At 42.4% G+C, this 12,851-nt stretch overlaps 1 protein-coding gene across 1 annotated transcript; it reads left to right on the plus strand.

The window, feature by feature from the left end:
• Nucleotides 1-10,726: 10,726 nt before the first annotated feature.
• tmem98 (transmembrane protein 98) lies at nt 10,727-12,818 on the plus strand. Its single transcript, XM_041957929.1, has 6 exons — nt 10,727-10,857; nt 11,568-11,699; nt 11,789-11,822; nt 11,900-12,015; nt 12,111-12,170; nt 12,572-12,818. Exons 1-6 carry the CDS (start codon nt 10,727-10,729, stop codon nt 12,771-12,773), a joined length of 675 nt encoding a protein of 224 aa, XP_041813863.1. The 3' UTR covers nt 12,774-12,818.
• The last annotated feature ends 33 nt before the right edge of the window (nt 12,819-12,851 follow it).

Below are 12,851 nucleotides of genomic sequence, written 5' to 3' on the forward strand. Positions count from 1 at the left end.
GGCAGTCTTGCCTCTGGGGCTCAGACAGTGTCCTCCATCATAATGTTGAAGGGAAGCTTCAGAGAGCCACAGAAAGCTGCTCTGACGAGGTAACGATCTCATACATACAGTAAGCTGATTGGATATGAAGCGAGTGTTCTGTATGTTGAGTCACTGCAGGTCGATCATAAAGGGACTAATAGCACGTTAATAGTGTAATTCAATATTCAGGTAAAAACAGGGGTAGTGTGGGGCAGATTTGAACAACTCAGCCACTGTGTGTTTCTCTTCTTGGGTTACTAAGAGATTACTTTTATAAACCGTGTATTTGGAAGATAAAGAAATATTTTGCTGATTTTTTGTGATTAGCTGCTACTAAACAGAAAAGGAACAGATTAACTGTGTATATTTCTCATGAAATTACCTTAAAGTGGCTATAATGTACATTTTTATTATAAAAATGTATCCCCTGACTACATTTTGCATTATCGCATTCAAAAAGCCTGATTACAGAGAAAAATCTCTAAAAACCCACTGTACGCTACCTACTCAGCATCAAACACACAACAGACATTTAGCTGGAAATTAGGAAACTGTAAGGTGATAGTGTGTCAATGCTGTGTTTTCAGCCTGTCTGGAGAGCAGAGGAATGTAATCACACAGGTGCTTAAATGCATTTATGCTCCCAAAAATTATCTTTAAAAGGATCATGTGGCATCAAATGCAAGTATAAAACATAAACGCACTAAACTTCTGCATAGGAAATGAGGCTCAAGCACTTCCCATCAGTAGCTGTGTAGTTTGTTTTTAAGTGGCATTACTGATCTAGTCATCAGAACTAAACCACCATCAAAGCATGGAAGACCTGACCTGAAGAAATGGGCTACGCAGATTTAACTGCACATGACAAATTGTTCTGAGAATGGAAGAAGATAATTAGCAAGATAATAAAAAGAGATGCTATACGTTCTGTTATCAAAAGCCTCCTGCAGTCCTAATAGTCAGGCTGTATATACTCGATTTCTAAAGGTTTGATCAGTAAATAGTGATCATATAAGAGATGACAAGCCTAATTTTACGTATTGTTGTATCCATGTTCAGGATTTTTTTTTAAAGATCAACTCAGATGATTGTATTGCTAAATGAACTGTACACATAATCCACAAATACTAGCACACATACTTGTTTGCTGTTGGCCTGCACCATCCTGTAATCTGCAGCAAAGGCAACAAGAGAAAAATGTTTTGCTGTTTTTCTCTGTTTGCCTGCCAAGAAGGGGATTTCACTGAAGAGACTGGGACGAGCAAAATAAAGAAGCAGAGCCGTTTGGCTAAAAGCCTGCTGGATTCTTTGATTCTCAAGGACATTTCAACGTCCTATTCTCCACTGAGTCCACCACCCTTTATCTGAGCCCACCCCAACCAGCCCCATTGTATTGCTCTCAGTTGCAGAGAGCTTCCCGCAATTCCAACTCAGCTGCTTATAAAATAGGAAGCCATGTAAGCCTTTGGAGCTGCAGGGATTGGAGATCCCTGGAGTAAAAGCTGGAAACATTCAGAAAAACTCTCCAGTTTTGCGTTTGGACTTTTTCTGAGCCTCATTCTGAAAGTCAAGAGATTTTAAAGTCGCTCTTCACAGAAAATTGGCTTTTTAAAAAGTTGAAAGGCCAGAGAAGCTTGTGAGCAGTACAGGTCTTATAAAACAGGGTCATTAAAAGCAAACCATATCCTAAGTGGCACTTAGAAGTTGAAATACTCGCATGTACAGAGGGTCATAAAGTGTATTCATTCGCTGATCTATTCAGCCGCATCCATTTATTAAACATTCCGGTGATTCAGTCCTAGTCATACTTTACGTCATGAGCTCAAACGTTCTTGAAGATATTATCTTACAAAACGGTTCTGCTTGCCGTATTGTTGCCACATACAGGGAAGTCACAATGAACAGACTATTGAATCTATTTATGCTCTCCGTATGAGGAACCTTTCAACCATGGCCATCAGATATATAGTGCATTTACTAACAGCGTCTCCCCTCCCCTCTGCACCCAGGAGACGCTTTATAATGCATTGTTTTCTCAAGGAAATAGAACATACAAAGACTGTCACTGGACGGATCGTCAGATTGCAGCAGCAGTCTTATTCGTCCTCTTTGCTTCTATTCCCCAATCCTTTTAGCGGCAAACAGTCTCGGGGTGCACCCAGACTAAATGTGTTGAGTGAGGCAGAACCGCTGCCTCTCATTCATTTTCTATCAAAAGCTGCAAATCCCTTGCGAAAACAACAGGATCACAAGTCTCCCTGTGGGCCCCAAGCTACCGTTTTTGACGTAATTTTACCATTTGAAGGTCTTTATTTTGTTAGACTGGCAAACAGCACCCAGAACGTCAGCTGGGAAAACCTTTAGGGAGTTTGGTCCATGAGTAGCTCTTTAACAAATTTGGGGGATGATGAAAACTGGAGAAATATGGGTGCTAGGCCAAATATGGGGATTATAACAAATAAAGTTTGACTCACTGCAGCATATTGGGGAATTTGGAAGGCACTCTTACAAGTTTTGTGATTAGAATACAACATTTTAGGGGGAATTATAACGAATTGAATTCAATATGAGCATTTTACGGTCCCAGAAAGGCTTGGCCAGGCAAGTATTTAAATTAGCTGATAAAAGCATGAAATGGTTGCTCCACTTTTCTGCAAGGTGTTGTGCACATCTGTCCATCAACTTCTGCAATTTCTGATGCCTGGATCTGGATCCAGGTCACAGTGGCAGCAGGCTGAGCCACATCCTTCCAGCTCTTTGTGGATGATCCTGAGATGCTGCCTGTCCATACATAATGTACACATAACCTGTCCAGTCGGCTCTAAGTCTGTTCCAGGGTCTCCTCCCAGTTGGACGGGCCTAGGATAAACCCACAGGGGGAGGTCAAGGAGGCTCCCTGATCAGATGCCTAAACCTCCTTGAGTGGCTCTTCATAATGCAGCAGTGCTCATTTTTCAGCCACTGGATATGTTTACAATTTGTTATTTTTTTCATCCTGATTGTAAATTTTAATGAAAATAAAAACATCTGATCTCTCTCGCTCATCACCATGTACTGGAATGGTGGTTAGGCAGACTCAGGACATGCAGAAATTTTAATCTAGCCTAATATAATTCAAATTGTGCCTAGAGGAAGTCATTTTCACCACATATTATGACCAGGGCCATAATAATAACAATAAGTCATATTAAATATATCCGACTTCAACAGATTTTTCCTGATATTAAATGGTAATGACCAGATCATCAAGATCCTATTGCTCTTCCTGACATTTCTTCCATTTTTCCCCTGTTAAAAGGATTTTTTTGGAGGCTGTTGATGCTGTACAGACTGTAAAGGCCCTTGAGGCAAATTTTTGATTTGTTATAATGGGCTATATGAATAAAAGTGACCCAGAGTTCACGGGTGAGGGTAAAACCCAGAATCTCAGATTGAAGTCAACAAACCTCCTCATACAACTGAACAGATGACAACTTCAGCCTGAAAATCACTGTCACAGTACTCGTAGTTTAAAAGAATGAACAAGCTGCAAATGCGCTCAAACCCTCCTCCTGTCGACGATGGAGCTGGACTAGACTGTAGCACTCACACAATAACATCCCACCTATTTCTTACACCACTCGACCCACACTACACTTAAATCAGTTTACATTGGATTATTTAGATATCGACAGATAATAGCGCAGCTACCTGTGGCAGCCGAGCTGATCGTTTCCAGCCTTGTGCGCTCATTCAAGCTTAATGCAGCTGCAGAAAATCCACATATGACAAACCTCAAGGTGTAAAGCTGTGCATGTAAAACACAAAGCAAACAGGTGATGCTTCACATGCACGACATGTAATTCGATCTCCGTAACAAGCCGCAATCAAACCACTTCAGGTCGTGGTGACACAACTCGGTGTGTGAGTTTAGGTCTAAAATAGTCCAAACTGAGAACATATGCACAAAATAAAACTATAACTAGTTCACTTCTTTTGGTGTGAAGCCTCTTTACCAACATTTCTGACAACATTTCTCTCCCTGTGCTTCTCCTGTGTTTCTGATACAGATGGTGTTGTCATGGTTTGCCTCCAGCTTCAAAGTGCGAAAACAGAGAAAACAAAACATCTTTTTTTTTTAGAAATCTGGGAAGCATTTCCACCCCCGCAAAACACATAAGATGGGCAAAGAGAATACAATAGGGGGTATATGGGCTTCAACAACAAATTCTCCCTGCAGACTGGCCAGTCATATTTTCCAGTATGTTGTTCGAGGAGATGGCAACAATTTTTTCATCTTTACTTTCAAACATATTCTCATTATTCAGAAATAAAGCCTTAACTAATGCAGGAAAATATGAGGGACAGAATGAAGGCAAGTAAGGCAAGAAAAAACAGGAAAAACTTGATTACATCTGCGGCATGAAAACATTGCTTTAATATATAGCTGTTTATGAAGGCGTCGAATTTAATCAGAATCCTAGCCATCAAAATAATGTGAAATAACACAGCAAGAAATTGCCAAAGTTGATTGATTTTCCGCTTAAACGACCACACCTGCCAGGGAGGCTGAGGGAAATAAATGTGAGCAGCCTGCCTCTCTGTCAACAACGGGCATCCAACACAAAGACTGTCGTCAAGCACTGACAGCGAAGACTCTTTCCCACTGTTTCTGATTAAGACACCGAGAGCAACAGATAAATCTTCAGAGTGCTGCTCCAGATCCACCGTTTCTCAAAGGCCACCCTCAGCCATCTGTTAAAGAAATACCCCCTCCTTCACACAAACACACACTTAATGCCCCTCCCCTGGTGCCTGCAGAGCTGCACAAGGCCACAGATGTCATGACAGGCCAAAAGGGCTGCAAACAAACCCACTTCTTCCCAAATTGACCAGTTAAAGGCAGACAGTTCAAAGGACCACTGCTGAGCCTCTAAAATCGTCATGTTTAGTGTATAAGAACAAAACCGGAGACACATGGACTAACTCAGCCTGTCTCCTCCGTCATGAATCCATCCAAGCTGTGAGAAGGGATAATGAGAAATGAAATAAAGAGGTTGTAGGGAAACCATGCATCATTTACTACCTCCTGTCGACTGCAGGACTCAGCAGCTGGCAAACCAGTTTGTCCATCACAAGTTGTGGAGGAGATTTCTGCTGCGATTCAATCCATTGGCTCTAATTATGGACGGCGGGCAAACTCGCCACCATGCTGATGGCAGAGTGATGGCTGCGTCTGTAAACCTGCAGTGTACATCTGCTTGATGGGGAAACATCAATGATTCAGGAGGTACTTTCAGAAAACTCTGAGCCTATTTCCAACTGACGAGGAAACTGCTTCTTCCTCATTACAAATAAAAGTTTAACACTGTAATGTATCACTGACGCTCAGTGGTGAGACTACTGTTTGTGGTGATTCTAAAAGAGTTTGCACACAAGTTTCATGCTTATAACTATGGCTGCAACTATGTCCATTATTGATCAATCTGCCAATTAATTTCTCAACAACACATTTAGTCTGTAAATGTCAGAAAATGGTGATTGTTTTGTCAAACTGCCAAGGACATTGAGCTTACTATCACGTTACACAAAGAAAACATAAGGAATTGAAACTAGCGACTGTTGCTTGAAAAATTACTTTAACTTTTAATAGATTATCAAAAGAAATGACAAATTGTTTTTGCATATACTTTGCACAACAACATAAAAGGTTTTCTTTGAATGTGCAAAAATTCATTTATTACATTTTCTCTTTAATATTTATGATACAATAAAAAAAACCTAAGAAGTGCTAATAGCAATCAAGCAAGCATTTGTATTTATTTCTGTAATATGCCTCTCTGTTGGTTATATCCTCTGCAAACAATGTTTTAGTGTGAGCTTCAGTCCTTACATGTATTGTTTTGATGTTTCTTTCCCTGCAGCCCGTTGTCATCCCCATAAAAAGTATTTAATAGTCCAGCAGTTCTACCAGTCTACTATGGATAAACTGTTTTTTCTGCAAACTCAGTGTAAGACACTCCTGCACAGCTCCTGGCCTCCTGACAGCCACCTCGGCAGCATCAAGGACAGTTAATAGTTCAATTACGGCTTGGCAGGTTCGCTCTCAGGGGGAATCGGCTGTTACCAGCTGATTAGCTCTGCTGCTGCTCAATACTGCTTCTGGATAACACTCACCTACTTGTTAACTGGCACCACTGCAAAGCAGTGATGAAGAGTAAGAGCTACAAAGGTGACCGTAGAGGAGACACAGTAAAGTTTCCTTAAAGGTACAGATGCTGGAGCACTACAGTCACAAGAGAGGAAAGATAGCTATCATCAGGCGAGGTAGATGAAAGAATGGATGTTATTTATTATCTAATTTATCATGGTGCTCAAGATGAAAAGGTGTTTTAGTGAAAATCTATATTTCTGCTCTCAATCCAACCTGATGTTGTTGAATAGGTATATATTTTTAAACTAAGACTTGGCCCAGTCTGCTCTTCCATTCTTGTGCCGAGTAAAACTTCAAAGACATGCGCCTGTACCAGAACGCTGCGCAGACACACCTAATGATGCCTCACTGTGATTGACAGGATTGCTCAAAAATTAACCAGCTTTCGCCGTCTCTGTGCTGAGGTACCCAGCTTTTATGGTGGATTCTGGATTCAGCTGAAGAGGGGATAATTATCTCCGCTGGTGGTATGGATATACTCCTGCAAAGTGGAGCACGCAGGGAAAAGTGGATGTAGGCCATTAATGTATGAGAAAAAGCACCAGACTGTGGTGCACAGAGATGGATTACAACAAAGAGGATGCTGCAGATTTACACTCCGACATGGTTTAACGTTCAGCGAGTTGACACAGTGTGTGCAGGGTGAAAACGCTAGTCATACCTCTTTAAAGTTGTATTCTGTAAATTATCCTGCGTGTTTGTGAAGGGAAGCAGCTCTCAGCGGCTCATCCATCTGCAGACTGAGTGTTTAAAGCTCTGTAAAGTCAAAGGAACATCGTATTAACACCAGGCTGACAGGATATAATGACTCACCACTTGCATGCCAACCAAACCACATTCAATTCTTTTTGTATTTATCCCTGGTGTCTGTAAAGTGCTTTTTTGTTAGCTATTGCATTTTTGACATTCCATACTGTTGAAGAAATACTTCTAATTGGGCTACATATATTTCTTAGAGGAACAGTGACTAAACTATCTTACCTCAAGGTCCATTTAGTAGCTGCTCTGGAGCTTTCCATCATATCATCAGCAGATGCAATTTGCCCTGTTGTTGTGGAATTGCAGATGTAAAAAAATAATCCTTCACAGACCTCTTGTCCACGTTGGCTTAAAAGTTGAGTCTTTCAGTTGATTTTTGACTTTGGAAACAACATCCTTACCTCCAGGTCCATTTAGTAGCTGTTGTTGAGCTTTCAAAAATGTCACAGGATCTTTATCAACTGATGATTGAGCTCCAGGACAGCTGCTCGACAGAACTTAAAGGTGAGAATTTGTCAACTTCTCTTTAGATGGTCAATAATGAACTTTGATCTTGGCAGAAAGTGCACAGAAAAACTGGAAATTTAAGCATTTTCACTGTTTCATGACAATGAGTAGATCTGCTGTTGAGGATCCATAACAGCTACAGAGGCTGAGCTTCCCACATGTTGTTTCCACAGGTCAAGAATGAATTTTAAGACTCAGTATTCACAGCAATTGGTTATACAGTTACCATCTTAAGGCTAAAACTATATGTATAATGTTTTCAAGGCGATTTTGACAAGTTGTGCTTAAAGTGGAGCTCTGAAAACTGACCTTTCTGACATGTCACAGTTGAAAGCTCAGGTGGACTATTTGCACTAGTCACGGCCGCACTTCCGTTAGAACCGGACATGTTTGCTGGTGGGACACTTAAACGCAACGGACCTGATATACGTCAACTGATTAATGCTACTAGTGACACCTGTGCTTTTCTTGATTTAACAAGTCTGCCATACCCTGACACAGAGGTGTCTAATAGATTTAATAGTGCACATATGATACATGTAGCTACGTATAGCATGATAGTGGCTTACATTTAGCACTAGCGCTAATCTGCTAATTTAGCATCAGTCTACAACCAACTACTTGTCGAACACAGGACAGAATGACTCAATAGTGCCAGCTTTGACCTCACCTCCTCTCCTATGTGACCAGAAGACCGTGGTACAGCGGGTAACGTGCGCCACCTAGCGTTAGCTTTGCTGACCTGTGCGCGCGATACTCTCTAACGTCTCCGAGCGGCATGCAGCGAGCGCGCGCTTTACATGCACCCTGGAGACGCGCGTGGTTCGAACCCACCCCCCGCGAGGATAGAGCTGCGGGGCGCGCGCGCCGGAAGGTTTCAGATCTATCATCGGTCACTCGCCGACAGCTTCAGCTCGCGGGCTGCTTCCGTGCGCGTTCCCGCCCCAGGTTTGGGGATGTTGGTGCCGTCTCCGCGCGCCTGGTGGCGGAGAGAAAACTATTTTGACTCCGTTAAAGGACTAAAAGGAGAAAATGTTTAGGTGAGTAACTGAAAATCAGTTGTTTGCTGCCTTCATTCAAGTCCAAAGTGTTGAGAGTTTAAACGCAACTTTATAAATGTTTTGCACAGTTTAGTAAAATTGCTATATTTCATGATTGTGATGCCAAAGTAAACTTTACTGTTGTGTACGTTACCGGAGCGCGCGCCTGCGTGTGTTTCTATTGATCAAACGAGGGAAAATGGTGCATATGGTGAAATATTATTTATAATATTAATATTTTCATCGTGTGCTTTGTTTATCTCCGCCGCATGGCTGATCTATTCAGGCAGAACAAGACTTTTTAATGTTTTCCATGGTCCTCAAATTGAGGCTCAAACCTTAATGGGCGGGCTAGGGGGGTCTCCCTCACACAGTTAGACGAGTATATTGTAAATGAAAAGCCCACACTTCATTAAACCAAGAGAAAAGTTTATTGCAGAGTCACTTTGACTTTCACCTTTTGTTTTTTTATGTTTTATTGTCCTGTTTCAGAAACTACCACCACAGAGAAGTATAACTACTAGTATAAAGTACAACTACTTTAGATGCTTTTGATTAGTCTGACCTGCAATGCATCATGTAAGCAGATCATAAAGGTTTTTCATGTAAAATCTGGGCTGCAGTGTCACTATAGATGTAAATACAAAGCTGTAGTTCTTTATAGCTAGAGCTTCATGTATGTAAATGTATATATGCATGTATTGTCTTTCAAACAAACCGTGTTTTGCATGTGAAATCTTGATATGAAAAGTTGCTTAAACTGTCAAATGAGTGTTTTGGAGTAAAAGTATGAAGTAGCTGTACTTAAGTGCACAACAAAGACGACATGTTTGTTCCCGATTTGCAGTGAAATCATCTTGGTTAGGCTTCAGAGGAAACGTTGGTCCTCTCTAAAAGCAGTCTCAGTATTTCCTAAAGTGGGTTTAAATGCCAAAGAGCAATATTGGTGGGGAGGAATATGTTGTTATATAGCTGTGTTGTTGCTCTTAATCATCACAGATGGCACTGAGGAATGTGGGAGAAGCATTTTAGTGATTTTAAAAAAAAAGCAAATGGAGTTTTTCTTCGCCCTAAAAGGCCCTGTTTACCTTCTGTACGTGTTTCATTTTAGCAGATGGCTTTTCAAGCTTTTCAGACGCACGAGCCTGTGAAAAGAAAAGGAGTCAGAAAAGCTCTGGGGCAGGAGAGAGACGGGAGAAAGCTCTGTATGATACGGCGAGTGTAACACAGATTAATCTGATTAAAGAATTACAGCATTCCATCGCTGAATCTCACATAATCATCCAGGCAAAAATGCAGCTTTACAATGTTGTAATGTTGAAAGTTCAGCTGCCTCGTGGTCATTCGTGCTTGTAACAGACAAAAACTGTGCCTCTGCTTTACAGTTGTCACGCCTAATTACAAATTAATTATACTGTACCTGGAGAGCTTTCCTCCAGAGAGTTCACACACATCCACTCCAGTGATCAGGTGGGTCAGGACGGGTTAATGAGTGACTAGACCGGGCAGAAGGGCAGGTATACTTTACACTTTCAGAGAGACGCTAAATGTGGCAACATGTTGCCTAAATTAAACTGCAGATAATCCAAAAACACTTCAAAACATCAGAAGGTAAGCGGTCGACGTTCTTGAGACATTTCTTTGGTGAGATTTTGATGTGTTTAAATCGCCGGAGCTGCTAATCAAAGTGAATCCGAACAGGAAATCTTCACCCAGTTTCTGAAGCTGTCGACTTTGTGGCCGCTTGATAGAGTTATTGTAACGCTTGCTGCTGGTTGTGGTTGAACCATTTTGGTGAAAAGTCTCTGTATAGCAAGTATTCCCATTACAGTGTATGAAGTGCAAACAAAGTGCACTGCAGCTCCTTATGTACCCAGATAAAGATCAGTTTATGTGTGCGTTGTGGGTGTGCCACATTCAGAAACAGACAAAACGCTGCTGATTGTATTCTCCGTTGGCCGGAGGTGCGCTGTGTTCCAACAAAAATGGAAATGTGGGAAATTTCTTGCAGACATGTCCTCAAGTGTGGCGTTAATGTCACTCTTCTCCAGACTGATTTCACCCAATCAGACTGAAACCGCCATTCTCCCCTCGACAGATGAGCGCCCGTCCATAATCGAGCTCGGACAATCAGCCGACCCTGATTGGACTCTTTGCTCTGGAAGACGAGTTGCTGCCTGCAGCCGCCGTGGGAGCCGGAGTCGCCATGGAGACAGTGGTGATTGTGGCCATTGGGGTGTTGGCCACCATTTTCCTGGCCTCCTTCATTGCCCTGGTGGTGGTGTGCAGACACCGCTACTGCCACCCTCACGACCTGCTGCACCACTTCGACTCCAAGTCAGTGAATCAGTGCAAACATCTGTAAATCTGGTCCAGAGTTTTCATGCTGCGTCAGTCTCACGACTTTTATCAGAATTTAAGGTTTTAAAACGTATTATAATATCTAATGCAGTTTCTTTGGTCTAAGTTCACCTGTGCTGCAGGTGTCTCTGCATGGCCTCTGTGCTGTATGAAAAGGATTAGCACTACAATTTTCCACTAAATTATGCACTTTTTAAGATTATTTTTTGGTCCTTTTGTGCCTTTATTGATTAGCAATAGTGAATAGGAGCAAATTAACAAGGGAGGGAGCTGCAACCAAGGTCTCCAAACGAGGGATGTTGCTGTTCATGGTTGGCTTGTTAACATCTGAGCCACAGGGTCACTCCATTTATGCGCTTTTTAACCTCACCTGGACTTAATTTACTCAACATTTAATATGTTTGCAGTTCCAGGTAGCAAAATAAAAGGTCATCAATCAACTTAAATACTGATGTGCACAACCTGAAGATATCCAGTGAAAGGTATTCCTCTCTGGCCTGGATTACTCGTTGTGCATGAACCTCCAAATTCACAATAAGCACAGCAGACTACACATGAGCTGTGTGAGCAGAGACCAGAGAACTGCTTTATACAACAGGGCAACAACCTTAACTATCACCACTAAAACTGATGCAAGTGAATCAGTTCACCACAGCCCATTTAGATGTAATGAAACTGTTTTACAGACCCACAGTGGACCTGATTGGAGCCATGGAGACCCAGAGTGAGCCGTCAGAGCTGGAGCTGGACGATGTGGTCATCACCAACCCTCACATTGAGGCCATCTTGGAGAATGAGGACTGGATCGAGGACGCCTCGTACGTCTCACTGGTGGCATCACACACGAGTTTAAGACTTCCTTAGTGTCATAGATTGAAACTAATTCTGTGATTTGTTTCTCCCGCAGTGGACTCGTCTCTCACTGCATCTCCATCCTAAAGGTAACTGATCCTTTCATCCGTTTTTAGTCGATATTTCCATTCATTGATCGACTGACACATAATTCCTCCACACGCAGATCTGCCACACTTTGACTGAAAAGCTAGTTGCCATGACAATGGGTTCAGGGGCAAAGGTCAAAGCACCAGCCAGCCTGAGCGACATCATCACCGTGGCCAAACGCATCAGCCCGAGGTAACACACACAGTTCGATTCACCGCAACTCAATATTAACACATCCTGGACTGAGACTAACCTGCCTCTCCACATCCTCACTGTCCGTCTGGCAGGGTGGACGACGTGGTCAGATCCATGTACCCTCCTCTGGACCCGATCCTCCTGGACGCCAGGTTATCACATTTGTTGTCCCGTCATTTTAAATGGGCTTTTTTGAATGAGTTTGATGAGGTTAATGCACAGAGCTACTGATGTGATTGATTAGGCGTTTGTAAGAGCTGGAGAGGAGCTCCAGGAGGAATTTAGCCGTAATGTAATAACTGCTGATATATATATATATAGAGAGAGAGACAGTAATACAAAAGCTCAAGTGTCACAGCAATTTGATGCTACCAGCAAAACGTTAGAATAATCAGATTGAATTCTACGCAGCCATGTTTGTGCTGTGTTGTTCGGGTGCCTGCCAGGCCCTCAAACTCATTCTAAGCCTGTTTTTGCTTAATTTTAGAAAGAAGTGTTTTCATCCAGCAGCAGCCAAAAGAAAAAATCGATTTGTCCTCCTCTTCCTCCTCAGGGCCACTGCTCTCCTGCTCTCCGTCAGCCACCTGGTGCTGGTCACCCGCAACGCCTGTCACATGTCCGGCAGCATGGACTGGATCGACCAGTCGCTCCACGCGGCCGAAGATCACATGGTGGTTTTGCGCGAGGCGGCTCTGGCTTCAGAACCGGAACGGAGCATACCTGGAGCTGATGCACAGAGAGAACAGGCCATATAGAGCAAACACAGAAACAGCAGCAGCAGGGCGTGATAATATGTCCATTTTATTCTTAAGGTGCCTTTTTTTTTTTACATT

The sequence above is a fragment of the Chelmon rostratus genome, chromosome 17, assembly GCF_017976325.1.
Source record: "Chelmon rostratus isolate fCheRos1 chromosome 17, fCheRos1.pri, whole genome shotgun sequence".
Classification (NCBI taxonomy): Eukaryota; Metazoa; Chordata; class Actinopteri; order Chaetodontiformes; family Chaetodontidae; genus Chelmon; species Chelmon rostratus.

What these genes read in the sequence shown, in the direction of transcription:
- tmem98 (XM_041957929.1), top strand. Translation starts at nt 10,727, where the DNA reads ATGGAGACAGTGGTGATTGTGGCCATTGGGGTGTTGGCCACCATTTTC. An exon ending in CTGCACCACTTCGACTCCAA is followed by an intron (nt 10,858 to 11,567) that starts GTCAGTGAATCA and finishes ACTGTTTTACAG; the next exon opens with ACCCACAGTGGACCTGATTG. An exon ending in ACTGCATCTCCATCCTAAAG is followed by an intron (nt 11,823 to 11,899) that starts GTAACTGATCCT and finishes CTCCACACGCAG; the next exon opens with ATCTGCCACACTTTGACTGA.